The 26,581-nt window shown below is 44.8% G+C and overlaps 1 protein-coding gene across 1 annotated transcript; it reads left to right on the forward strand.

Annotated features, from left to right (window-relative positions):
- Positions 1-105: 105 nt before the first annotated feature.
- Positions 106-26,581, forward strand: dpcd (deleted in primary ciliary dyskinesia homolog (mouse)). The gene is made up of 6 exons (XM_068053189.1): positions 106-221; positions 843-923; positions 14,864-14,988; positions 15,229-15,362; positions 25,149-25,251; positions 26,166-26,581. The coding sequence occupies exons 1-6, from the start codon at positions 158-160 to the stop codon at positions 26,268-26,270; spliced, it is 612 nt and encodes a 203-aa protein (XP_067909290.1). The 5' UTR covers positions 106-157; the 3' UTR covers positions 26,271-26,581.

A 26,581-nucleotide genomic window follows, 5' to 3' on the forward strand; every position in this document is an offset into this window, starting at 1 on the left:
CGAGGGCGATGGGCGGAACCAGGATGACGGCGAGGGCGATGGGCGTGCCCGGGATGACGGCGAGGGCAATGGGCGTGACCGGGATGACGGCGAGGGCGATGGGCAGGGTCATGACCGCGGGCCTCCGTTGCGATGGAAACCTGGCAAGTGCAACAAGATGGCGGCGCAGAGTTGGTTAGAGAGTCTGCGAGGAGCAAAGAAAACAGCGGTGGTGCAGGACGGTGAGACCAGGGTCCTTGTCCGAAACTGGTAGAGGTTGAGTTAGCAGATAGAGTCAGGGAGGGAAGCCGGCGCCCCAGAGATGAAAAGACATTGACCAGAGAGCATGAGGGAAGCAGCCAAGCTGTTAGAGAAGGGGAGAAGTCGGTGCTGGGGGAGGGGGGGGGAATATTGTATAAACTCTGTAAGTAGGCAGTAATGCAAATGTTAGGGTATAATGGAGCGAACAGAATTCAGACAAAACACTAAAATGAAAGCAAAATACTGCAGCTGCTGGAAATCTGACATTAAAAACAGGACGTGCTGGAAATACTCAGCAGGTCTGGTAGCATCTGTGGAGAGAGAAGCAGAGTTAACGTTTCAGGTCAGTGACCCTTCATCAGACAAAACACCACTGGTGTAGGAAGAGGAACGAGGTTGGGGTGCGAGATTGGGTGAGGTTGAGTGCCAAGTCTTTGGAGTTGACAAACACTCAAGGTTAAAGATTTAATATTAACAGTGATGATTCACTACAAAATATATGTAATTTTGCAGTTTGTGCCCCTGTATTGACTGCAAGTCTGACTCTTGACTTTGATCTTATTTTATCTCTCTTCACCCCCCCCCCTTCCCCCCACAACAAGGTAAGAGGAAAGTACATTATTTGTTTCCAGATGGCAGTGAAATGGTAGAAGAGTATGAGGTCTCCAACGATCAACTCACGGGTAAGGAACACATTGCTCACTGTATGTTTTAGTTTCATCACAGTCTGCTGGTAGTTAAAGGGTTTGTTTCCTGGTTCTTTGGTGAACTGTATTAATCAGCCCTTAAAATAAACAGTGCATTAAAATAGAACAGAATTTTATACAAACTCTTTGAAAAACTTGTACTTGGGAGGGTACTGTCAAGGGCAAGGTGCCTTTTTGGCTATCCCTAGCTGTCCTGAGAAGATGTTAATGGACCTTCTCTCGGATAAGCTACATATATCAATATACAGGGCCCTGTTCTTTACAGACAGAAAGAACATGTATGCACATTGCGCCCATTTTGGAGAGAAGCAGCGGGAGAGGAGAGCATTCAAAGAGCGCGCCAGAACCCCGGAGATTTGGAGAAAAGCAGCAGGAGAAGAGAGCATTCAAAAAGCGTGCCAGAATCGCGGAGATTCGGAGAGGAGCGGGAGGTGCGGACGCAAATCAAAAATTGAAAAGTGACTTCACAATCAACAGAGCGCAGGGAAACAGAATGCAGGCCGGGATGAGTATACTGGTAAGCTTTTAATTTAATCTAAGTTAATCAAATATGAAATAAAACTTGATCGAATCATTAGTATAAAAACTAAGGCGGATTTTATAATTTACCATATAGAGAGAGAGAGAGAGAGAGAGACCAGCAGGGACGGTGTTGGTTCAAATTAGGAGCTGGGTAATTAAAAATTTTTCAATGCTGGTAGTGTAACGGTAAGTGTTATAATAAGAGTATAAACACAGAGCAGGCCTAGATGTATTAATTACAATTGATTGTTTAAACAGGTACTTTTAATTTAAATCAAACATGGCATCAAACATCCAAATATTTAACATCCAAATTAATTAATTAAACAGAATAGAGATGGCTGGGCAGGTGATGTGTTTCAGCTGTAGTATGTGGGAGCTGGTGGACGCCGGTGCGATCCACGTTGGCCACATCTGCAGCAAGTGCTGGCTTCTCGAGGACCTTCGGTTCAGAGTTGATGAGCTGGAGTTCAAGCTGCGGGCACTGTGACACATCAGGGACAGGGAGCGTTACCTGGACACTGTGTGTTTCAGGAGACAGTCACACCCCTGAGATTAATTACATCAAATTTGGACCGTGGTCAGGTACAAGAGGTTGTGACTACAAGTAAGGCAGGTGTGGGGATCCAGAATTTAGCTTTGAGGAGCCTCAGCCAGTGCCCCTATCCAATAGGTACGAGGTTCTTGTTCCTTATGTGGGGGAGGATAGAAACTGCAGGGAGGATAGAAACATAGAAAATAGAAGCAGGAGTAGGCCATTCGGCCCTACGGGCCTGCTGCGCCATTCATTATGATCATGGCTGATTGTCCAACTCAGTAGCCTGTTTCCGCTTTCGCCCCATACCCGTTGATCCCTTTAGACCCAAGAGCTATATCTGACTCCTTCTTGAAAACATACAATGTTTTGGCCTCAACCGCTTTCTGTGGTAGCGAATTCCACAGGCTCATCACTCTCTGGGTGAAGAAATTTCTTCTTAACTCAGTCCTGAAAGAATTACACCAGATCCTTAAACTATGACCCCTGGTTCTGTACTCCCCCACCATCGGGAACATCCTTCATGCATCTACCTTGTCAAGGATGAGCAAACTGACCACAGCACCGTGGTTCAGAGTGCCATTCAAGTGGGGGGAGAAAAGAGAAATGTAGTAGTAATAGGGGATAGCGTAGTTAGGGGAATAGATACTGTTGTCTGCAACAAAGACAGAGAGTCCCAAAGGCTGTGTTGCCTACCTGGTGCCAAGGTTAAGGTAATCTCTTCTGGGCTGGAGAGGAACTTGGAGTGGGAGGGGAAGGATCCAGTTGTCGTGGTCCACGTAGGTACCAATGACAAAGGTAGGACTAGGAAAGAGGTTCTGCTGAGACTATGAGCAGCTCGGGGCTAAATTAAAAAGCAGAACCTCAAAGGTAATAATCTCCGGATTACTACCCGATCCACATGCAAATTGGCGGAGGGTAAATCAGATAAGAGAGGTAAACGCATGGCTCAAAGATTGGTGTGGTAGAAATGGGTTCTGATTCATGGGGCACTGGGACCAGTACTGGGGAAGAAGAGAGCTGTTCCATTGGGATGGGCTTCATTTGAACCATGCTGGGACCAGTGTCCTGGTGAATCCTATAACTAGGGCTGTAGATAGGACTTTAAACTAATTAGTGGGGGGGGAGGGTTCAATTGAAGGGAAGTTTAAAAAATAAAAAAGACATGAGAGCCGAGGTGCAGGGGTAATTGGAGGCAAACGGTAAACAAAGTGTGACAAGAAGGGGCAGAAAATATAAGCAGAGGAGTGTAGCAGAAATTAGTCAGAGTTTTAGCACAGAAACAGGCCCTTCGGCCCATCATGTCCGTGCCGGCCATCAAACACCTAACTATTCTCATCCCATTTTCCAGCACATGGCCCATACGCCTTGTACACTATGGCTTTTCAAGTGCTCATCTAAATACTTCTTAAATGTTGTGAGGGTTCCTGCCTCTACCACCTCTTCAGGCAGTGCGTTCCAGATTCCAACCACCCTCTGGGTGAATAAATTTTTCCTCAAATCCCCTCAACCTCCTGCCCCTTACCTTAAATCTATGCCCCCTGGTTATTGAACCCTCCGCTAAGGGAAAAAGTCTCTTCCTATCTATCCTATCAATGCCCCTCATAATTTTGTATACTTCAATCATATCTCCCCTCAGCCTTCTCTGCTCTAAGGAAAACAACCCTCGCCTTTTCAGTTTCTCTTCATAGCTGAAATGCTCCAGCCCAGACAACATCCTGGTGAATCTCCTCTGCACCCTCTCCAGTGCAATCACCTCCTTCCTATAGTGTGGTGCCCAGAACTGGACACAGTACTCCAGCTGTGGCCTAACTAGCGTTTTATACAGCTCCATCATAACCTCCCTGCTCCTATATTCTATGCCTCGGCTAATAAGGGCAAGTACCCCATATGCCTTCCTAACCACCTTATCTACCTGTGCTGCTACCTTCAGTGATCTATGGACAAGTACACCAAGGTCCCTCTGACACTCTACTTCCTAGGGTCCTACCATCCATTGTATATTCCATGCCTTGTTAGTCATCCTGAAATGCATCATCTCACACTTCTCTGGATTAAATTCCATTTGCCACAGCTCCGTCCATCTTATCAGCCCATCTATATCGTCCTGTAATCTAAGGCTTTCCTCCTCACTATCTACGACGCCACCAATTTTTGTGTCATCTGCGAACTTACTTATCGTACTTCCTTTATTCACGTCCAAATCATTAATGTACACAACAAACAGCAAAGGTCCCAGCACCGATCCTTGCTGTACACCATTGGTCACAGGCTTCCACTCGCAAAAACAACCCTCGACCATCACCCTCTGCCTCCTGCCACTAAGCCAATTTTGGATCCAATCTGCCAAATTGCCCTGGATCCCATGGGCTCTTACCTTCTTAACCAATCTCCCATGCGGGACCTTATCAAAAGCCTTAGTGAAGTCCATGTAGACTGCATCAACTGCATTATCCTCATCTACACATCTAGTCATCGTCTCGAAAAATTCAATCACGTTAGTTAGACACGATCTCCCCCGACAAATCCATGCTGACTATCCCTGATTAATCCCTGCCTCTCCAAGTGGAGATTAATCCTGTTCCTCAGAGCTTTTCCCAATAGTTTCCCAACCACTGATGATAGACTCACCGGCCTGTAATTACCTGGTTTATCCCTGCTACCCTTTTTGAATAATGGTACCACATTTGCTGTCCTCCAGTCCTCTGGTACCTCTCCTGTAGCCAGAGAGGATTTAAAAATTTGTGTCAGAGCCCCTGCTATCTCCTTCCTTACCTCACATAACAGCCTAGGATACATCTCATCTGGGCCTGGGGATTTATCCACTTTTAAACCTGCTTAAAAAAAGCTAATACCTCCTCCCTTTCAATGCTAATTTGTTCAAGTATATCACAATCCCGCTCCCTAATCTCTACACCGACATCGTCCTTCTCCATAGTGAACACAGATGAACTGTAATCTTTTACAACCTCACCAATGTCCTCCGGCTCCACACACACATTACCACTTTGGTCCCTAATGGGCCCTACTCTTTCCCTGGTTATCCTCTTGCCCTTAATATATTTATAAAATGCCTTAGGATTTTCCTTTATCTTGCTTGCCAGTGTTTTTTCATGTCCCCCCTTCGCTCTCCTAATTACTTTTTTAAGTCCCCGCACCCCCCCCTACACTTTCAGTACTCCTCAAGTGCCTCCGCTGTTTTCAGCACCATGAGCCTCCTTTTTTTTTCCTTATCCAATCCTCTATATCCCGTGTCATCCAGGGTTCCCTGGACTTGTTGGTCCTACCCTCACCTTAACGGGAACATGTTGGCTCTGAACGTTCACTATTTCCTCTTTGAATGACTCCCACTGTTCTGGTGTAGACTTTCCTATAAGTAGCAGCTCCCATTCCACTTTGGCCAGATCCTGTTTAATCATATTAAAATCGGCCTTCCTCCAATTTAGTAGCTTTATTTCCGGTCCGTCTTTGTCCTTTTCCATTTGTCCTTTTTTTTTTGAAAGACATGAGGACAGATAAGTCCCCGGGGCCAGACGGGATATACCCAAGGATATTACGGGAAGCGAGGGAAGAGATTGCTGCGCCTTTGGCGATGATCTTTGTGTCCTCACTGTCCACTGGAGTAGTACCAGATGATTGGAGGGTGGCAAATGTTATTCCCTTGTTCAAGAAAGGGAATAGGGATAACCCTGGGAATTATAGAACAGTCAGTCTTATGTCGGTAGTGGGCAAATTATTGGAGAGGATTCTGAGAGACAGGATTTATGATTATTTGGAAAAGCATAGTTTGATTCGAGACAGTCAGCATGGCTTTGTGAGGGGCAGGTCATGCCTCACAAGCTTTATTGAATTCTTTGAAGATGTGACAAAACACGTTGATGAAGGAACAGCAGTGGATGTGGTGTATATGGATTTTAGCAAGGCATTTGATAAGGTTCCCCATGGTAGACTCATTCAGAAAGTAAGGAGGCATGGGATACAGGGAAAGTTGGCTGTCTGGATACAGAATTGGCTGGCCCATAGAAGACAGAGGGTGGTAGTAGATGGAAAGTATTCAGCCTGGAGCTCGGTGACCAGTGGTGTTCCGCAGGGATCTGTTCTGGGACCTCTGCTCTTTGTGATTTTTATAAATGACTTGGATGAGGAAGTGGAAGGCTGGGTTAGCAAGTTTGCCGATGACACGAAGGTTGCTGGAGTTGTGGATAGTGTGGAAGGCTGTTGTAGGTTGCAACGGGACATTGACAGGATGCAGAGCTGGGCTGAGAAGTGGCAGATGGAGTTCAACCTGGAAAAGTGTGAAGTGATTCATTTTGGAAGGTCGAATTTGGATGCAGAATACAGGCTTAAAGACAGGATTCTTGGTAGTGAGGAGGAACAGAGGGATCTTGGGGTCCATGTCCATAGATTGCTCAAAGTTGCCACCCAAGTTGATAGGGTTGTTAAGAAAGCGTATGGTGTGTTGGCTTTCACTAACAGGGGGATTGAGTTTAAGAGCCGCGAGGTCATGCTGCAGCTCTATAAGGCCCTAGTTAGACCACACTTGGAATATTGTGTTCAGTTCTGGTCGTCTCATTATCGGAAAGATGTGGAAGCTTTAGAGAGGGTGCAAAGGAGATTTACCAGGATGCTGCCTGGACTGGAGGGCATGTCTTACAATGAAAGGTTGAGGGAGCTAGGGCTTTTCTCATTGGAGCGAAGAAGGATTAGAGGTGACTTGATAGAGGGGTACAAGATGATGAGAGGCATAGATAGAGTGGATAGCCAGAGACTTTTTCCCAGGGTGGAAAGGACTATCACCAGGGGGCATAATTTTAAGGTGATTGGAGGAAGGTTTCGGGGAGATGTCAGAGGTAGGTTCTTTCCACAGAGAGTGGTGGGTGCGTGGAATGCACTGCCAGCGGTGGTAGTAGAAGCAGATACATTAGGGACATTTAAGCGACTCTTGGATAGGTACATAGATGATAGTAGTATGAAGGGTATGTAGGTAGTCTGATCCTAGAGTAGGTTAAAGGTTCGGCACAACATCGTGGGCCGAAGGGCCTGTACTGTGCTGTAATGTTCTATGTTCTATAACTTCCTTAAATCTTTGAGTTATGGTCACTGTCCCTGAAATGATCCCCCACTGACACTTTTACCACTCGTCCGGCTTCATTCCCTAGGATTAGGTCCAGTACTGCCCCTTCACTTGTAGGACTTTCTACGTGCTGGCTCAAAAAGCTCTCCTGTATGCATTTTAAGAATTCCGTCCCCTTTGAGCCCTTTGCACTAAGACTATCCCAGTTGATATTGGGGAAGTTGAAATCTCCTATTATTACCCTATTATTTTTACACCTCTCTGAGATTTGCCTATATATCTGTTCCTCTATCTCTCCCTGACTGTTTGGAGGTCTATCGTACACTCCCAGCCAAGTGATTGCCCCCTTTTTGTTTTTAAGTTCTACCCATATGGCCTCATTTGAGAAACCATCTAAGATGTCATCATTCCTTATTGCAGTAATTGACTCCTTGATCAACAGTGCAATGCCACCTCTTTTACCCTCTCCCCTGTCACGCCTGAAGATTCTATACCCTGGAATATTGAGTTGCCAGTCCTGCCCCTCCCTCAACCATGTCTCGGTGATAGCAATAATATGATAATGCCATGTACTAATCAACGGCCTCAATTCATCTGCCTTACTAGTTAGACTCCTTGCATTAAAATAGATACAATCCGGCATTGCATTTTTCACTTGTGCCTTAACAGGTCTATATTTGCTGTGCCTTCCAGACTGACTCAGTTTCTCTATGTTTTCACCCCCTACTGTACCACCACTCTATCCCATTCCCCTGCCAAATTAGTTTAACCCCCCCCCCCCACAACAACACTAGCAAACCTCCCAGCAAGGATGTTGGTCCCTTTCCCGTTCAGGTGCAACCCATCCAACTTGTACAGGTCTCACCTTTGCCAGAAACAGACCCAGTGATCCAGGAAACTAAAGCCCTCCCTCCTGCACCATCTCCTCAACCACGCATTCATCTGCTCTATCCTCCTATTCCTATACTCACTAGCACGTGGCACCGGGAGTAATCCAGAGATTACAACCTTTGAGGTCCTGCTTTTTAATCTGCTACCTAGCTCCCTAAATTCTTGTTGCAGGACCTCATCCCTCTTTCTACCTATGTCGTTGGTACCAATGTGTACCATGACCTCTGACTGTTCACCCTCCCCCTTCAGAATGTCCTGCAGCCGCTCCGTGATATCCTTGACCCTAGTACCGGGGAGGAAACACACCATCCTAGAGTCTCGTTTGCGGCCACAGAAACGCCTGTCTGCTCCCCTTACAATTGAATCTGCTATCACTATGGCTCTGCCAGTCTTTCCCCCCACTGCTGTACCGCAGAACCGTTCGTGGTGCCACGAACCTGGCTGCTGCTGCTGCTTTCACCTGAGAGGCCATCCCCCCAACAGTATCCAAAGAGGTATATCTGTTTGAGAGTAGGATGGCTACAGGGGACTCCTGCATTACCTGCCTGCACCTACTACTCCGTCTGGTGGTCACCTATCCCTTTTCTGCCTGTGCAGCCATTACCTGCGGTGTGATTACCTTGCTAAACGTGCTATCCACAACATCCTCAGCATCACAGATGCTCCACAGTGAGTTGACCTGCAGCTCCAGCTGCGCAATGCGGTTAGCCAGTAGCTGCAGCTGGACACACTTCCTGCACACATGGTGGTCAGGGACACTGGAACTGTCCCTAATTTCCCACATAGGGCAGGAGGAGCATATCATGGGGCTGAGCTCTCTTGCCATGACTTACTCTTCGATTAAGCTTCTTAGTTACTCCCTTTAATATAGAGTACTAATTACGCTAAGGACCTTATTCTACTCCAAACACAACCTACTACAATCTAAAATCCCTACCTTTACTTTAGCTATTGAAAGTAGTAAAAAAGGGTAGAAATACCCACCTGTTGCTACTTACCAATCAGCTGCCTACCCTTCCAATGCATCACTTTCTGAACTGTGACGTCAGTCATGGAAATCTCTCGCTGAGTCTGAGAGTGTGCCTCTTTTAAACTGCTGGAACTCCCGCTCGCCAGTGCCTGTCTCCTCACAGGTCCGCTCGGTCTCGCTCTGGCCCTGGTCTCTTGCAGCCTCTTTTAAACTGCTGGAACCCCCGCTCGCTGGTGCCTGTCTCCTGACAGGTCCGCTCCATCTCCGAACCAGGATGAGTAGTAATGGCAAAAAGTCAAAGCTTAAGGCTCTTTATCTGAATGCACGCAGCATTTGTAACAAGATAGATGAGTTGACGGCACAAATAGAAATAAATGAGTGTGACTTGTTAGCTATTACAGAGACGTGGTTGCAGGGCGACCAAGACTGGGAACTCAATATTCAAGGGTATTCGACGTTCCGGAAAAATAGGCAAAAAGGAAAAGGAGTTGGGTAGCTTTGTTAATAAAGGAAGGTATCCATGCGGTGGTGAGTAGTGATATAGGTACAATAGATCGTGATGTGTAATCAGTTTGGGTGTAAATAAGGAATAGCAAGGGGAAAAAGTCACGGGTGGGAGTCATCCATAGGCCCCCGAAGATTTGCCTCACTGTCGGACAAAGTATAAATCGGGAAATAACGGAGGCGTGTAAGAAGGGCGCTACAATTGTCATGGGTGAGTTTAATCTGCATATTGACTGGACAATCAGATTGGCAGAGTAACATGGAAGACAAATTTGTAGAGTGCATCAGGGATTGTTACCTGGAGCAATATGTTGCAGAACCAACCCGGGAACAGGCTATTTTAGATCTAGTAATGTGCAATGAGGTAGGATTAATAAGAGATATCGTAGTTAAGGATTCTCTAGGGGGTAGCGATCACAACATGGTAGAATTTCAAATTCAGTTTGAGGGTGAGCAACTCAGGTCTCAAACCAGTGTCCTCAACTTAAACAAGGGCAATTACAGAGGTATGAAGAAAGAGTTGTCTGAAAGCGGGCTGGGAAAATAGACTAAGGGGAAGGTCAAGGGATGAGCAGTGGCAGACATTTAAGCAGATATTTCATAATGATCAGCAAAAATTTATCTCGATCAAGAAGGACTTGTCGAGAAGGATGAACCACCCGTGGTTAACAAAGGCAGTCAAGGAGAGTATCCAATCAAAACCTAAGGCATACAAAGCAGCGAAAATTAGTGGTAGGCCAGAGGATTGGAATTATTTAGGAACCAGCAGCGGATGACTAAAAAGCTAATAAAGAGGGAGAAAACTGATTATGAAAGTAAATTGGCAAGAAATATAAAAACAAACAGCAAGAGCTTCTACAGGTATATAAAAAGAGAGTAGCTAAAGTGAGCGTGGGACCCTTGGAGGATGCGACTGGAGAATTGATAACAGGGAACAGGGGAATGGCAGATAATTTAAACCAATATTTTGGATCGGTCTTCATGGTGGAGGACACGAAAACATCCCACAGATATCAGATAAGCAAGGAGCTCATGGGAGGAAAGATCTTGTAACAGTCTCGATCACGAGGGACAAAGTATTTGACAATCTAATGGGCTTAAAGGCAGACAAGTCGCCAGGACCTGATGGCCTGCATCCAAGGGTATTAAAGGAAGTGGCTGCAGAGCTAGTGGAGGCATTGGTTGAAATATTCCACAACTCACTGGATTCCGGGAAGGTCCCAGTGGATTGGAAAACCGCTAATGTGATGCCCCTGTTCAAGGAGGGAGACAAAAAGCAGGAAACTATTGGCCAGTCAGCCTAACATCAGTCGTTGGGAAAATGCTAGAATCCATTATTAGGGAAGAAATAGCAGGACATTCAGAAAAGCTTAACGCAATCAAACAGAGTCAACATGGTTTTGTGAAAGGGAAATCATGTTTGACAAATTTGCTAGAGTTCTTTGAGGATATAACAAGCAGAGTTGATAAAGGGGAACCGGTAGATGTAGTGTATTTGGATTTCCAGAAGGCATTGATAAGGAAATATAAAAGATTATTGCACAAGATAGGAGTTCACGGTATTGGGGGTAATGTATTAGCATGGATTGAGGATTGGTTAACTCACAGAAGACAGAGTTGGGATTAATGGGTCTTTTCAGGTTGGAAAGACATAACTAGTGGAGTGACACAAGGATCAGTGCTAGGGCCTCAATTATTTACTATCTATATTAATGATTGGAGGAGGGGGCAGAGTGTAATATATCCAGATTTGCTGCTGATACTAAAATAGGTGGGAGGGCATGTAGTGATGAGGACATAAGGAAGGGATATAGATAGATTGAGTGAGTGATCAAAAACTTGGGAGTTGGAGTTTAATGTAGGAAAGTGTGAGGTCATGCACTTTGGTAGGAAGAATCAAAAGACAGACTATTATTTAAATGAAGAGAGACTTCAAAAAAGTGCAGTACAGAGGGATCTGGGTGTTCTTGTGCATGAAACACAAAAAGTAAACATGCAGGCACAGTAAGTAATTAAGAAGGCAAATTGAATTTTGGCCTTTATTGCTAGGGGGTTGGAGTTTAAAAATAGGGAAGTCTTGTTGCAACTGTACAGGGTGTTGGTGAGGCCCCACATTTAAGAAAGGATATACTGGCATTGGAGGCAGTTCAAAAGCGATTCACTAGGCTGATTCCTGGGATGAAGGGGTTGACTTATCAAGAACAGCTAAACAGATTAGGCCTTTATTCATTAGAGTTTTGAAGAATGAGAGGTGATCTTATTGAAACGTACAAGATTCTGAGGGGCTTGACAGGATGGATGTTGAGAAGATGTTTCAACCAGTGGGGGAATCTCGAACTAGGGGACAGAGCTATAGAATAAGGGGACACTCATTTAAAACTGAGATGCGAAGGAATTTCTTCTCTGACAGTAGTGAATGTCTGGAATTCTCTACCCCAGAGAGTTGTGGAGGCTACATCACTGAAAGTATTTAAAGAGCAGGTAGATAAATTTTTGAAATATCGGGGGGTTGAGGGCTATGAGGAGCTGGCACGAAAGAGGAGTTGCGGTCTGGGGCAGATCAGCCATGATCTTATTGAAAGGCGGGGCAGGTTTGAGGGGCCAAATGGCCTACTGCTGCTGCTATTTCTTCTGTTCCTATGTTTCAGCTAAACAAAATAAGTGACAGCCATTTGCTGGTTCATTGGTCAAGACATTGCCCTGAGGAGTCAATCAGTCAAGCTGTCTGGTTTAAATTTCAAACAAAGCTTGGCAGTTAATTGTCAGTCACCATAAACTGGTGCATTCTCCACAGCAATGCCTCTACCATTCAGAGTCCACTTGCCAACCAATCAGCACGCTCTTCTCATACAGTATGAATTTGTTGTTTTCCCTTGCATTGGTATTCTTGTGAATTGTTCTGATGAATGCAAGACAAAAAGCTTCAACAAAATGTCTATATTTTCAGCAATACTCAAGTTCTCTCTGACCGTTGCAGTCCTTGTGGTGATGGTGCTCCCACAATGGTGTTGGGTGGGAATTCCAGGACTGTGGTCCAGTGACAAAGAAATGGTGATAAATGTCCGTGTCAGAATGGAGGGGAACTTTGAGGTGATGGTGCTTGCACAAAATTATTCCTTTTGGTGGTAGAGGCCACAGGGGAGAAAGGTGATGTTGAAGTAACCTTGGTGAGTTGCTGCATTACATGTTGTAGATCGTAGCCACTGTACCTGGCAAGCATTGAATACTCCAGCGCACTCCTTGTAGAGGGTGGAACCACTTTTGAGGGATTAGGAGATGAGCTATGTCCAGAGTATCCAGTGTTGATGTAACTGGTCAGTAGTGGGCAAATTATTGGAATCTATTCTGAGAGACAGGATAAACTGTCCCTTAGAAAGGCACAGGTTAATCAAAGATAGTCAGCATGGATTTGTTAAGGGAAGATCTTGTTTGACCAACTTGATCGAATTTTTTGAAGAAGTAACAAGGAAGATAGATGAGGGTAGTGCAGTTGATGTGGTCTACATGGATTTTAGCAAGGCTTTTGACAAGGTCCCACATGGCAGACTGGTTTAAAAAATAAAATCCCATGGGATCCAGAGAAATGCAGCAAGGTGGATACAAAATTGGCTCAGTGGCAGGAAACTAAGGGTAATTGTTGACGGCTGTTTTAGCGACTGGAGGGCTGTTTCCAGTGGCGTTCCACAGGGCTCAGTACTGGGTCCTCTGCTTTTTGTGGTATATATTAACAATTTGGATGTAAATGTGGGGGGCATGATCAAGATATTTGCAGACGACACAAAGATTGGCCGTGTGGTAAAACCTGGCAACTTGACTACATGTGTCGGGTCTATATTCCGAGTCCAGCCTTCCAGCTCGGGTCGGGTCGGGCTGGACAGGGCTGCCTCCGGGAACTCACGGGATCAGGCTCACTCGTGATTCCTACAACTCCATCTGCAGGAATAGCCTGCTGCCAGAACAGATGAAAGATATTCGTGTCGGGTTGGGCGCAAAAAACAATTCAAGGACTCGGGCCCAGGTTGGGGTCAAGTTGGCTGTGGTCGGGTTTCAATTTTATACCCGAGCAGGCCTTTACCATGTGGTAGATAGCGAGGAGGATAGCTGTAGACTGTAGGAAGATATTGATGGTCTGGTCAGATGAGCAGAAAAGTGGCAAATGGAATTCAACCCAGAGAAGAGTGAGGCGATGCTTTTGGGGAGGTTAAACAAGGTAAAAGAATACACAATTAGTGGGAAAATACTGAGAAGTGTAGAGGAAGTGAGGGACCTTGGAGTAAATGTCTACAGATCTCTGAAGGTAGCAGGACAGGACGATAAGGTGGTTATAAGAAGGCATATGCAATCCTTTCTATTTTTAGCCGAGGTATAGCATATAAGAGCAGGGAGGTTGTGCTGGAACTGTATAAATCATTGGCGAGGCTACAACTTGAGTACTGTATGCAGTTCTGGTCACCTCATTACAGAAAGGATGCAATTGCACTTGAGAGGGTGCAGAGGAGATTTACGGGATGTTGCTGGGTATGGAATAATGCAGCTATGAGGAAAGATTGGATAGGCTGGGGTTGTTCTCCTCGGAACAGAGAAGGCTGAGGGGAGATCTGATTGAAATGTACAAAATTTTGAGGGGCCTGGATAGAGTGGAGGTGAAGGCCTATTTACCTTAGCAGAGAGATCCGTGACTAGGGGGCATAGATTTAAAGTGATTGGTAGAAAGATTAGAGGGGAGATGAGGAAATGTTTTTTCACCCAGAGGGTGGTGGGGGTCTGGAACTAACTGCCTGTACAGGTAGTTTAGGCAGAAACCCTCAACTCATTTAAAAGAAGTCTGGATATGTTTGCTGATTGGAGGTGCTGAGCGTAGAAAAAAATGGGTTACAGAGTAAAGTTCCCTCTACACCATCCCATCAAACATGGCCAGGCACAGCACGGGGTTAGATACAAAGTTAAGCTCCCTCTACTCTGTCCAATCAACCCTGTCAAGTTAGGTATACGTAGTAAGTTAATTCAACACAGACTGCGTATCACAGTTGCTATCTCCGTTGCGGTTCAATGATCAGTAAAGCATCCGCACCATTTAGTATGGTGTAGGTGTCATTATGGGAGAGCTGCAGCACAGGTAATTACTGTCTCAGTATTTACTTCGGCCGTTCCTTGGCTGCTTTGAGACAGAGATTTCCATTTTGGTCCAGTTCAATTAGGATCAATTTCAGACAATAAATTAAACTTCTCTGAATAGCTATCTTAATGTATGAGTGGTGGAACTCTATAAATAAGCAGTCTGTGTCTTTAGCCTGTAAATACAGGGCTTGTTTTTCACCATTAGTTTGTTCACAGATTACAGCTTTCCTTAGGATGTTGCATTCTGTATTGTACTTGTTTGTTTACATATCAATCATATTGAGACTGTTCTGTGCTTATAGTCAGAAAGTGGAAACAGAAGAGTCAACTGGGATCCCCTGGACAGTGGCAGGTCGAGTTGGGGGAAACTTTGTCAAGAGCAGTCGGCAGCCTGGATCAGCAACTGCTACAGGAAAGTAGCAGCAATGTAAGTGGATTTAAACAAGGAACATAAATAACTCTGTGCCAAAATTCTCTGGATCTAATTAAGTGGGTTCCCCTTGGTGGAAGAATGCACACTCCTTATAGGGTATAACGCACACTACCTATGTGACTGAGTTTGGTGCGCTGATATTTTCCATCCAGCTCCCACCTCACCAACTTAAATATGTTGTGTACAGTCCACCGATACTATAATATTTATACAGAGTTTTAAAACTTATTGCAGCCTATATTCACAAGGAAAGACACCAAGACAAGCTTCCAGTGGAGGATCCGAAATCTGCCGTACCCCCAAAATGTCTACAGTGCCACGATTGACCCAGACCAGAGATGCTGCATTGTGAGGACATCCAACAAAAAGTAGTTTGTTTTACAGTTCTTTGAAAATTCTGTGCCCAGGCTGTGATACCTCTTTCAGAAACCCGTGTTTCCAATTTTTTTAATTTTTAATTTTCCAACATCTAATTTTTTTTTTCCTTCAGGAGATTCCTCTTGCTCCCCCTCCCTGGTGTTGATCTTGATGGGATATGGGTTCCATGGGTGCTGGCTTCTTTCCGCGACCACATCCAATAGCCCATTCTTCATGTGGGAGGCCAGTCGGTCCAACTAGTCCATGCCAATATTTATGCTTCACTCGAGCCTCTTCCCATCCTTCCTCTGTATCTGCACAATCCTCTATTCCCTTATCTCTCATGTTTATCCAGCTTCCCTTTAAATGCAGCTGTACTACTCAACTCAACCACTCCCTGTGGTCGTGATTTCCACATTCTCACCACTCTGAGTAAAGAAGTTTTTTCCTGGTGATTTCTTAGTGACTATCTTATGTAATGGCCTCTAGTTTAGTTCTTCCCCACAAGTGAAAATGCTCTCTTTTTTTTTATTTTAGAGATACAGCACTGAAACAGGCCCTTCGGCCCACCGAGTCTGTGCCGACCATCAACCACCCATTTATACTAACCCTACATTAATCCCATTACCCGCTCACATCCTCACCTTCCCTCAATTCCCCTACCACCTACCTATACTAGGGGAAATTTATAATGGCCAATTTACCTATCAACCTGCAAGTCTTTGGCTGTGGGAGGAAACCGGAGCACCCGGCGAAAACCCACGCGGTCACATGGAGAACTTGCTAACTCCGCACAGGCAAGACCCAGAATCGAACCCGGGTTGCTGGAGCTGTGAGGCTGCGGTGCTAACCACTGCGCAACTGTGCCGCCCTGACTACTCTATCAGAACCTTTTATAATTTTAAAGATCCCTATTAGTTCACCTCTCAGCCTTCTCTTTTCTAGAGATAAGCAATCCAGACTGTGTATCCTTTCCCGATTAGTTATTATCTCTCCATTCTGGTATCATCCTTGTAAATCATCTTTGAACCCTCTCCAGTGCCCTTTTTCCATTTTACAATATAGTGACCAGAACTGTGCGCAGTACTCTGTGTAGTCTAACCAAGGTCCTATACATGTTCAGCATAATGTCTCTGTTTCAATTCTATCCCTCCAGAACTAAACGCCAGTGCTTGATTTGCTTTTGTATGGTCTTGGTGACTTGTGCCACAACTTTGATTTGTGTATTTATATTCCCAAATTCCTTTGCTCCTCTTAGATTCTTATTTTCTTAGTAATATGTGACTTTTCTTACCAAAATATAATACTTATGGAAGTTGAAATTCATTTTCCAATTATATGCCCATTCTGCAGATTGTTGGAGCATGCAAGATGTGAGGGCAGAAGCCAAGCCTGTCTCTCTTTCCCCACTCGTATGTAAACATACATTTGTTTTTATTCATTTCACGGAATGTGGGCGGCGCTGGCCAGGCCAGCATTTATTGACCATCCCAACTGACCTTGAGAAGGTGGTGGTGAGCTGCCTTGAACCGCTGCAGTCCATGTGGGATACGTACACCCACCGTGCTATTAAGAAGGGAATTCCAGGATATTGACCTAGCGACAGGGAAGTAATGACGATATAGTTCCAAGTCAGGATGGTGTGTGGCTTGGAGGGGAACTTGCAGGTGGTGGTGTTCCTGTGCATTTGCTGCCCTTGTCCTTCTAGGTGGTAGAGGTCACGGGTTTGGAAGGTGCTGCCTGAGTAGCCTTGGTGGTTTGCTGCAGTGCATCTTGTAGATGATGTACACTGCTGCCATTGTGCATCAGTGGTGGAGGGAGTGAATGTTTGTGGACGGGGTGCCAGTCAAGTGGGCTGCTTTGTCCTGGATGGTGGTGTGCTTCTTGAGTGTTGGAGCTGCACCCATCCAGGCAAGTGAACAGTATTCCATCACACTGTTGATTTGTGCCTTGTAGATGGTGGACAGGCTTTGGGGAGTCAGCAGATGACTTACTCGCTGCAGGATTCATATGGCTACTCCAGTTCAGTTTCTGGTCAACGGTAACCCCCCTCAAGGATGTTGATGGTGAGGGAGTCAGCGATCGTAATGCCGTTGAGTGTCAAGGGAAGATGGTTAGATTCTCTCTTGTTGGAGATGGTCATTGCCTGGCACTTGTGTGGTGTGAATGTTACTTGCCACTTATCAACCCAAGCCTGGATATTGTCCAGGTCTTGCTGCATTTCTACACTGACTGCTTCAGTATCTGAGGACTTGCGAATGGTGCTGAACATTGTGCAATCATCAGCGAACATCCCCACTTCTGATCTTCTGATTGAAGGAAGGTCATTGATGAAGCAGCTGAAGATGGTTGGGCCTAGGAGACTATCCTGATGAACTCCTGCAGTGATGTCCTGGAGCTCAGATGACTGACCTGCAACAACCACAACCATCTTCCTTTGCGCTAGGTATGATTCCACCCAGCAGAGTGTTTTCCCCCAGATTCTACTTTCTCACATTTGTGTTCACGCTCACTCGCTGTCATCCCATTTTGCCAGGCTGAGATTTGCCAACTCACCATTGTGGAACCCAAAACTGTCTTAATCCATGAGACTGCCACACTTACCTATTGAGTAATCAAGTATCCAGAATTATGTTTTGAAAATAAAGGTACACTGTATAAACCAGGCTACCTACCTCACCACCTCGAAATATTCAACTCTGTTAGTGAGACATGACCTTTTTCTGAAGCCACACCAAAACTCCGTTTAGTGACTCTTTGTCAAGGTGGTAATACAGTAATATCCCTTCGAGCAAACTGCTTATAATCCAAGTCAAGCTAACAGCGCTATGGGTGTACCTACCCCACATGGACTGCAGCGGTTCAAGAAGGCAGCTCACCATGGGCAATTAGGGATGGGCAATAAATGCTGGCCTGACCAGCGAAGCCCACATCCCCATAAATGAATAAAAAAAGTAACAGCCCTGCAATTTCCTGGTTCTGACTGTCTTTTTTTTTAAATGTTGGCACCATATGGGGTCCCTCTAGTCCATGGGAACAGTCCCAGACCCCAGCAAACTGTTGACTATCTGAGCAAGGGGGTGATAGAGATCCTTTGGGCACTCTTTGGTGAACAGCGTCAGGATCAGCAGCCCAATCCATTTTGAGACCCCCTTATTCTAGCCAGGGCTATATTCATCTCCACTTAGCACATTCAACTTTAGCATCAATCTTAGGATGTATTATTGGTAACGCAAAATAATCTTCTGTAATGTGCAAAGTTGCTATATGCGAGAGTCTACCTGTATCTGCCCTGAAAAATCCTTTCATAGCCCTATAAAGTCATATTAGTTCTCTGACTCTTTAACAGCTGAAGAAGACTTTGCTGTTACTCCCCCAGCTGTCCACTTCTTCATCCTCAATGTCCTTTTGGCTGATCTGATTGAAACTTTTGTTGCCCATAGCCGAGATTGACTCCACTCCCTGTCCTCCTGAGAATTAAATCATTTGAGCGTGTAAAGATATTTCTGCTTGAGTATGAATTGCACATGATCCATTGGCCAATATAGCTTTGTTTTAACGTTTTTTTTCCACAGTCGAGGGACATACATCACTTCCTTTGGAAGGAACTGCAAGTGACTGCCTAACAAATAGAAATAAAGGGGAGATAGAGATATTCTCTTAGAATATTTTCCTTTATAAAAGGCAGAAAAATTGTCTTGGGATCCTTTACATTCACCCGAGAAGGCAGACGGGGCCTCAGTTTAATGTCTCACCTGAAAGGCAATACCTCCAACATTGCGGCACTCCATCAGTACTGCACAGGAGGGTGAGCAGTCACAGAAGATGTCATTCGTTCTCACAAATGCCATTCATCCTACACAAACTAGGGTTGTATTCCCTTGAATTTAGAAGGTTAAGGGGAGATTTGGTCAAAGATATTAAGGAAAACAGAAACTATTTCCGCTGGTTAGGGAGTCTGGGACTAGAGGGCAATTAGAGCCAGATCTTTTAGGAGTGAAATTAAGAAACATTTCTCGACGTGAAGGGTGGTAGAAGTTTGGAACTCTCTTCCAAAAACAGCAATTGACATTAGATCAATTGTTAATTCTAAAACTGGATTAATATATTTCTGTTAACCAAAGGTGTGAAGGGATATGGGGCAAAGGTGGGTATATGGAGTGAGGTCGCAGATCAGCCTTGATCTCACTGAACAGGAGCAGGAGTAGGCCATTCAAACCATCGAGCCTGCCCCACCATTCAATACAATCATGGCTGATCATCCACTTCAATGCCTTTTCCCCACACTATCCTCATATCTCCTTAATTCATTTGTATTTAAAAATCTGTCACTCTCTGCTTTAAACATACTCAATGACTGAGCTTCCACAACCCTCTAGGGTAGAGAATTCCAAAGATTCAAAACACTCTGAGTAAAGACATTTCTCCTCATCTCTGTCCCAAGTGGCTTCCCCCTTACTTTGAAATTGTTTCCCCTGGTTCTAGACTCTCCAACCAGGGGAAACATCTTAGCTGCATCTACCCTGTCTATCCCTTTAAGTTTTTTTAGTTTTAGAGATACAGCACTGAAACAGGCCCTTCGGCCCACCGAGTCTGTGCCGACCATCAACCACCCATTTATACTAATCCTACACTAATCCCATATTCCTACCACATCCCCACCTATCCCTATATTTCCCTACCACCTACCTATACTAGGGGCAATTTATATATAATGGCCAATTTACCTACCAACCTGCAAGTCTTTTTGGCTTGTGGGAGGAAACCGGAGCACCCGGAGAAAACCCACGCAGACACAGGGAGAACTTGCAAACTCCACACAGGCAGTACCCAGAATTGAACCCGGGTCGCTGGAGCTACGAGGCTGCGGTGCTAACCACTGCGCCACCCTTTTGTAGGTTTCAGTGAGATCACCTCATTCTTCGAAACTCTAGAGAATACAGGCCCAGTTTCCCCAATCTCTGTTCATAGGACAGTCCCGCTATCCCGGGAACAAGTCTGGTGAACCTTCATTGCACTCCTTCTATGGCAATAATATCCTTCCTAAGGTAAGGGGACCAAAACTGTACACAGTACTCCAAGTGCGGTCTAATCAAGGATCTATACAATTGAAGCAAGACTTCACTACTCCTGTCCTCAAATCCTCTTGCGATAAAGGCTAATACTCTGCATATCTCCAACCAAAGTGGATAATCTCACATTTTTCCACATTATATTCCATCTGCCACGTTCTTGCCCACTCACTAAGTCTGTCCAAATCCCCTTGAAGCCGCTTTGCATCTTCCTCACAACACACATTCCCACCTAGATTTATGTCATCCGCGAATGTGGAAATACTACATTTGGTTCCCACATCCAAATCATTGATATATATTGTGAACAGCCGGGGCCCAAGCACTGATCCCTGTGGTACCCCACTAGTCACAGCCTGTCAATGCGAGAATGACCCATTTATTCCTACTCTCTGTTTTCTGCCTGTTAACCAATCCTTAATCTTACCTCCTATCCCATGTGCTTTAATTTTGCTAACCAACCTCCTGTGGGGGACTTTATCAAAAGCCTTCTGAAAATCCAAGTATATCACGTCCACTCACTTCCCTTTATCAATTCTGTTAGTAACGTCCTCAAAAAAACTCCAACAGGTTCACCAAACATGATTTCCCATTCATAAATCCATGTTGACTATGCACAATCAGATCACTATTATTCAAGTGTCCATTTATCACATCCTTTAGCTTGGATTCTAGTATTTTCCCAACGACTGATGTAAGGTTAACAGCTCTGCAATTCCCTGTTTTCTCCCTCTCTCCCTCCCTTCTTAAATTGTGGGGTGATATTTGTGACCTTCCAATCTGCAGGAACAGTTCCAGAATCTATAGAATTTTGGAGGATGATCACCAATGCATCCACTATTTCCATAGCTACCTCTTTCAACACTCTGGGATGTAGAATATCAGGTCCTGGGGACTTAACAACCTTCAGCCCCATTAATTTCTCTAAAACAACCTTCTTACTAATACTAATTTCCTTCAATTCCTCATTCCCCCTAATCCCTTGGATCTCTAATTCTGGGAGATCTCTTGTATATTCCTCAGTGAAGACAGACACAAAGTAATCATATGGCTTCTCTGCCATTTCTCTATTCCCCATTATAAATTCTCCTGACTCTGCCTGTAATAGACCCCCATTTGTCTTAGCCAAACATTTCCTTTTTACGTACCTATTAAAGCTTTTGCAATACGTTATGTTTTTTGCTAGCTTACATTCATATTCTATTCTCTATCAGTTTCTTCATTCTCCTTTGCTGTATTCTTAAATGTTCCCAATCCTCAGGTTTACTACTATTTCTGGCAACTTCATAGGCCTTTTTAAAAAAAATCTTATACAATCCTTAACTTCCTTTGTTATCCACAGTTAACTGCCTTTACTTTTGGGGTTTTTGTACCTTGAAGGAATGTATAGTTGCTGTAAACTGTGTAATATATCTTTAAAGACTACCCATTGCCAATGTATTGTCATACCTTTTAATGTATTTTCCCAATCCACCTCAGCCAATTTGCCCCTCACCATTATTTCCTTTGTTCAAATTTAACACCCTGGCTGCAGATTGAACTACCTCACTTTCAAACATAATGTAAAATTTTATCATATTCTGGTCACTCATCCCTAAAGGTTCTTTTACAACAAGATTATTAATTAGCCCTTTCTCATTACATACTACTAGATCTAAACTAGCCTGTTCTCTAGTCGGTTCCTCAACATACTGCTCTAGAAAACTATCCCTAACCCCCTCTGGAAACTCGTCCTCCACAGCATTAATGCTCATTAGGTTTACCCAGTCCACATGTAGATTGAACTCGCCCATGATTACTGTATTACCCATGCCACATGCTTCTCTAATCTCCTGCCCCACACTACCACTACTGTTTGGTGACCTATAAACAACTCCTACCAATGTTTGCTGCCCCTTGCTGTTTCTTAGCTCCACCCAAAAAATTCCACATTTTGTTCTTCCGATCTAAGATCCTCCCTTACTAATGTACAGATCCCGTCCCTTATCAGCACAATGCCACCTCCTTTTCCTTTTTACCTGTCCTTCCTAAATGTCGAATATCCCTGAATATTCAGTTCCCAGTCTTGGTCACCCTGTAGCCACATTTCCATAATGTCAATTAGATCATACCCATTTACCTCTATTTGTGCCTTTAAATCATCTACCTTGTTGCGAATGCTGCGTGCATTCAGGCAGAGTGCCCTCATCCTTGTCGTCTTGACATTATTCTGCATCCTAAGCTTAGTTGATGCTTGCCTTTAGTTTAGTTTAGAGATACAGCACTGAAGCAGGCCCTTCGGCCCACCGAGTCTGTGCCGACCATCAACCACCCATTTATACTAATCCTACACTAATCCCACATTCCTACCACATCCCCACCTGTCCCTATATTTCCCTACCACCTACCTATACTAGGGGCAATTTATAATGGCCAATTAACCTATCAACCTGCAAGTCTTTGGCATGTGGGAGGAAACCGGAGCACCCGGAGGAAACCCACGCAGACACGGAGAACTTGCAAACTCCACACAGGCAGTACCCAGAATTGAACCCGGGTCGCTGGAGCTGTGAGGCTGCGGTGCTAACCACTGCGCCGCCCATATGCTTGCCTTCTAATGTTATTTGCTACTTTTCTACCTCATGTTACCAGCTTTACTTCCTTCCAATTTGAGCTACCACTCAGGTTTCCATCCTCCTGACAAGCTAGTTTAAACCCTCCCCAACAGCACCAACAAATCTCCCTGTGAGGATATTAGTTCCGGTCTCTTAAGGTGTAGCCCGTCCATCTTGTACAGGTCCCACCTGCCCCAGAACTGGTCTTAATGCCTCAGAAATCTGATTCCCTCCCTCCTACACCAATTCTCCAGCCAAGTGTTCAATCGATCAATCCTCCTATTCCTCTGCTCACTCGTACATGGTACTGGGAGTAATCCTGAGATAACTGCTTTTGAGGTCCTGCTTTTTAATTTCCTTCCTAACTCTCTAAAAATCTGTTTTCAGGACCTCATCCCTCTTCCTACCCATGTCATTGGTACCAATGTGGACCACAACCTCTGGCTGTAAACCCTCCCCCAGAAGCATAAATGGTTCATTTTCTGCTTGGCAAGATGTAACGAGTGGTGTGCCACAGGAATCACTGCTGGGGCCTCAACTTATAACAATTTATATAAGTGACTTGGATGAAGGGACCTGATGACACAGATAAGTAGGAAAGTAAGATGTGAACAGGACATAAGGAGGCTACAAAAGAATATAGATAGGTTAAGTGAGTGGGCAAAGATCTGGCAAATGGAGTATAATGTGGAAAAATGTGAAATAGGCCATTTTGGCAGGAAGAATAATAAAGAAGTATATTAGCTAAACGGTGAAAGATTGCAGAAAGATCTGGGTGTCCTAGTGCATGAATTGCAAAAGCTTGGTATGCAGGTACAGCAAGTAATTAGGAAAGCTAGTAGAATGTTATCGTTTATTGCGAGGGGAGTTGAATGCAAAAGTAGGGAGGTTGTGCTTCAGTTATACAGGGCATTGGTGAGACCACATCTGGAGTACTGTGTACAGTATTGATCTCCTTATTTAAGGAAGGAAGTAAATGCATTGAAAGCAGTTCAGAGAAGGTTTACTAGACTAATACCTGGAATGGGTGGGTTGTCTTATGAGGAAAGGTTGGACAGGTTAGGCTTGCATCCGCTGGAGTTGAGAACAGTAAGAGGCGACTTGACTGAAACACATGAGATTCTGAGGGGTCTTGACAGGGTGGATGTGGAAAGGACGTTTCCACTTGAGAGAACCTAGAACTGGAGGTCACTGTTTAAAAGCAAGGGGTCACCCATTTAAGACCGTGATAAGGAGAAATGTTTTCTCTGAGGGCCGTGAGTCTTTGGAACTCTCTTCCTCAAAAGATGGTGGAAGCAGAGTCTTTGAATATTTTTAGGCAGAGGTAGATAGATTCCTGATAAGCAAAGAGGTGAAAGGTTATTGGGAGTAGGCAGGAATGTGAAGTTGAGGTTATAATCCGTTCAGCCATGATCTTGTTGAATGGTGGAGTAGGCTCGAGGGACCGAGTGGCCTACTCCTCCTAATTTTTATGTTTGTATATTGGCCTTCAGTGTAAGGGGATTTGAGTACAAAAGTAAAGATGTCTTGGTGAGACTGCACCTGCAGTATCGTGTACAATTTTGGTCTCCTTATCTAAAGAATATACTTAGTATAGAGGGAGTGCAACAGAGGTTCACCAGACTAATCTCTGGGATGGTGAGATTATTTTATGAGGAGAGATTGAGGAAACTGGGACTGTATTCTCCACAGCTTCAAAGAATGAGAGGTGGTCTCATTGAAACTTACAAAATTCTTACGGGGCGTGACAGGGTGAATGCAGATAGGATGTTTCCCTGGCCGGTGAGCCTAGAATCAGGGGACATAATTTCAGTATAAGGAGTAGGCCATTTAAGACTGAGATGAGGAAGAATTTCTTCACTGAGGGTGGTGAATCTTTAGAATTCTCTACCCCAGAGGGCTGTGGAAGCCCAATCACTGAGCATGTTCAAGACAGAAAGCTATAGATTTCTGGAGACAAATAACATCAAGGGATATGGAAATAGCGCGGGAAAGTGGCCTTCAAGTAGATGATCAGCCATGATCTAATTGAATGGCGAAGCAGGCTCGAAGGGCTGAATGGCCTACTCCTGTTCCTAAATTATTGCTGTTGTTGTTGAAACTGACCTGGGCTCCCACTTTTTCTGACCAGGTATTACAAGAAGTTTAACATTCCAGACATGGACCGGTGCAGATTACCCCTGGACAGTTCGGCACTGAGCTTTACATATGCCAACAACACCCTCATCATCACAGTGAGTACTTCTATTTTCTGTACCATCCCCAGCTGAGAGGGCAAATGGAGAGTGTGCTTAACATCAGTGATGTCTGATACTGCTTGATGTAGTCCAGTCAGATTTGATGATTTTAAACTGATTGTGTCAGTTACACTCTAGTTGCGTTCCTTGCAATCTCATAGAAACCTATAAAATTCCAAAAGGACTTGACAGGGTAGATAGAGGAAGGGTGTTCCTGATGGTGGGGGAGTCCAGAACCAGGGGTCATAGTCTCAGGATAGGGGGTAAACCTTTCAGGACTGAGATGGAGAAATTTCTTCACCCAGAGAGTGGTGAGCCTGTGGAATTCACTACCGCAGAAAGCAGTTGAGGCCAAAACATTGTACGTTTTCAAGAAGGAGTTAGATATAGCTCTCTGGTTTAAAGGGATCAAAGGGTATGGGGCGAAAGCGGGAACAGGTTACTGAGTTGGATGGTCAGCCATGATCATAATGAATGGCGGAGCAGGCTCGAAGGGCCTACTCTTATTTTCTATGTTTTTATGATCTTGAAGGAGTGAAGATGGGTGGAAGCCAGTGCAGGGAAAAAGGACCAGGAAGGGAAGAGAATAAAAGTTTTGCTGGGACCCACATATCAAAGATAAGGCGAAGGGAGTGGACCAATGGCTGCATAATTATCATGGTAAATGCAGAATCAAAGTCTAGGCAGTTAGGATTTTGATTAATGCTCAACGGAATGTTTTATTTCCCAGGTGTGACTGTAGAAGGAAAGTGGCATGTGGGTGGTGAGAGTTATAAGGTAGTTGTTGGAGATGGCCTTGGCTGTGATTGAGATTGTAGGAGTAGAGAAGCTACAGGAGACACTGCGTGGTTGAGGTGTTAGATTTTAAAATATCTTAAATACATTAACCGGGCCATTTTTCCCCCCTTCAGTATCAAAAGCCGACAGAAATCTTACAGCTGGAACAGGAGGTACTGCGGGAGCTGAAGAAGTTGAAGGTGGCTGAGGATGGAGACGTGGAGTGTAAAACACAGTGAATCTGAACGCTCACCATTCGAGACACTCTGGCCTGTCTAAATCAACACCGTAGTGCAGAATCCTACTTTGAGGGCTAAGGGTGTGCTGTGTGTGAAGGAGCAGCACACTAGAAGCAGTTGTGCTGCTAAACATGAAGCCCTGTGGCTCAGGTTATCACAGTGCGTTGGGGGGGGGTGGGGGAGGGTGGTGGTGTTTAAACTAGATCTCAAACTAAATAGAGAGTGCGGAAAAGGTGTTACTGGCTTTGGAGGAGTGGAGAATACTGCCACCGTTCCCAGGCACACTGTAAATTGCAGAACATTAATAAAAT

This window comes from Heterodontus francisci, chromosome 20 (genome assembly GCF_036365525.1).
Source record: "Heterodontus francisci isolate sHetFra1 chromosome 20, sHetFra1.hap1, whole genome shotgun sequence".
NCBI lineage: Eukaryota > Metazoa > Chordata > Chondrichthyes > Heterodontiformes > Heterodontidae > Heterodontus > Heterodontus francisci.